Source organism: Sinocyclocheilus rhinocerous, unplaced genomic scaffold (assembly GCF_001515625.1).
Source record: "Sinocyclocheilus rhinocerous isolate Xijiao unplaced genomic scaffold, SAMN03320098_v1.1 scaffold2302, whole genome shotgun sequence".
Lineage (NCBI taxonomy): Eukaryota > Metazoa > Chordata > Actinopteri > Cypriniformes > Cyprinidae > Sinocyclocheilus > Sinocyclocheilus rhinocerous.
The window spans coordinates 397,592-398,711 of record NW_015633527.1 but is presented as its reverse complement, the minus strand read 5'-3'; the positions used below and the strand labels follow the sequence as shown (position 1 = coordinate 398,711).

At 32.1% G+C, this 1,120-nt stretch overlaps 1 protein-coding gene across 1 annotated transcript in view; it reads left to right on the top strand.

Annotated features, from left to right (window-relative positions):
- Window positions 1-403, top strand: part of LOC107744197 (tctex1 domain-containing protein 2-like) — a 2,933-nt gene extending 2,530 nt beyond the window's left edge. Inside the window, exons 4-5 of the mRNA XM_016557719.1 lie at window positions 82-145; window positions 231-403. Of these exons, the coding sequence (XP_016413205.1) occupies window positions 82-145; window positions 231-278 (112 nt within the window). The 3' untranslated portion in view covers window positions 279-403. The remainder of the gene's footprint in view (window positions 1-81; window positions 146-230) is intronic.
- The last annotated feature ends 717 nt before the right edge of the window (window positions 404-1,120 follow it).

Sequence of the window (1,120 nt, the reverse complement as noted above, 5' to 3'; positions counted from 1 at the left end):
ATATAGATATACGTATATATATATATATTTTTTTTAAGATACAGTTTGCATGTTTGTGGCATAAGGAAACTTTTTTCACAGGATGGCTGCACGCTGCTTGTGGGATGCAGATACAGACAGCTTTGCTCAAGATATATTTATGAATGTAAGTGAGGAATCGTTTTTACCTTAAAGTGATTTTGAAATGTGATTTTCATCTCTTTATTATTTTCATGTTCTTTTTATGATAGGACAGCTTGTTCTGTGTGGCTGCTGCGTTTGGTGTGTATTATTACTGAAGACGCAGGAGATGTGCTGAGGACCAAACATTTGTAGTTGATTTTACAGTATTTTTTTTTGTTTGTCTGAATACCTCGCTGTATGGTTTTTTCCTACATTACTGTCTTTGTCAAAATTTTGTTAACAATGCTGAAAATGTTAGATTTTAAATAAATATTTATATAAAATACATACATTTTTTGTCACTATCATTCTGTATTGGTCAAGCATTTATATATAATATTTTCTCTTCACACATATTAATTTGATATGATTGATTGTGATATTTTGTTATATTAATAAAAATTCTAAAAATTACAATTATATTATTTAATATGAACTATATTATTATCATTTAACAAATTATTATAATAGCTTTAACATGCACTTGCATGGATATAAATGCCGCATTAATGAAAATATTGACATTATATTTATTAAATGTGTAAGGGGACCCCGTACTGATCGTCTGTGGGACTTACAAGAGCCAGTTTATCCACTTTCACCCTGGAATCTAAGGATATGGTGAATTACTTTAAAACCAATTGACTTTCTCAACATTGTAGAATGGATTTCTAAATGACCTTTGACCCGGCAAGGATTATTATTGTGTTTTGTTGTTATGCACATCAGGAAAATCAGCTGTTGCATTTTCAGGAAATTTTCAGTGGGAATTTCTTCTTTTCCTCAGCGTAATCTAAAAATTGGGATGTCATTTCTCCATTTCAGTCACCGTTGATGAGATATAATTGTGTGATGAGAGACTGGTGTCCTTTTCCCTGCCCATCGGTCATTGGCCATTTGTTTTGCAGCTGTCTGTTGCTGAATAGCAGTCAGTGTGATCGCTGGACTGACAGTGATG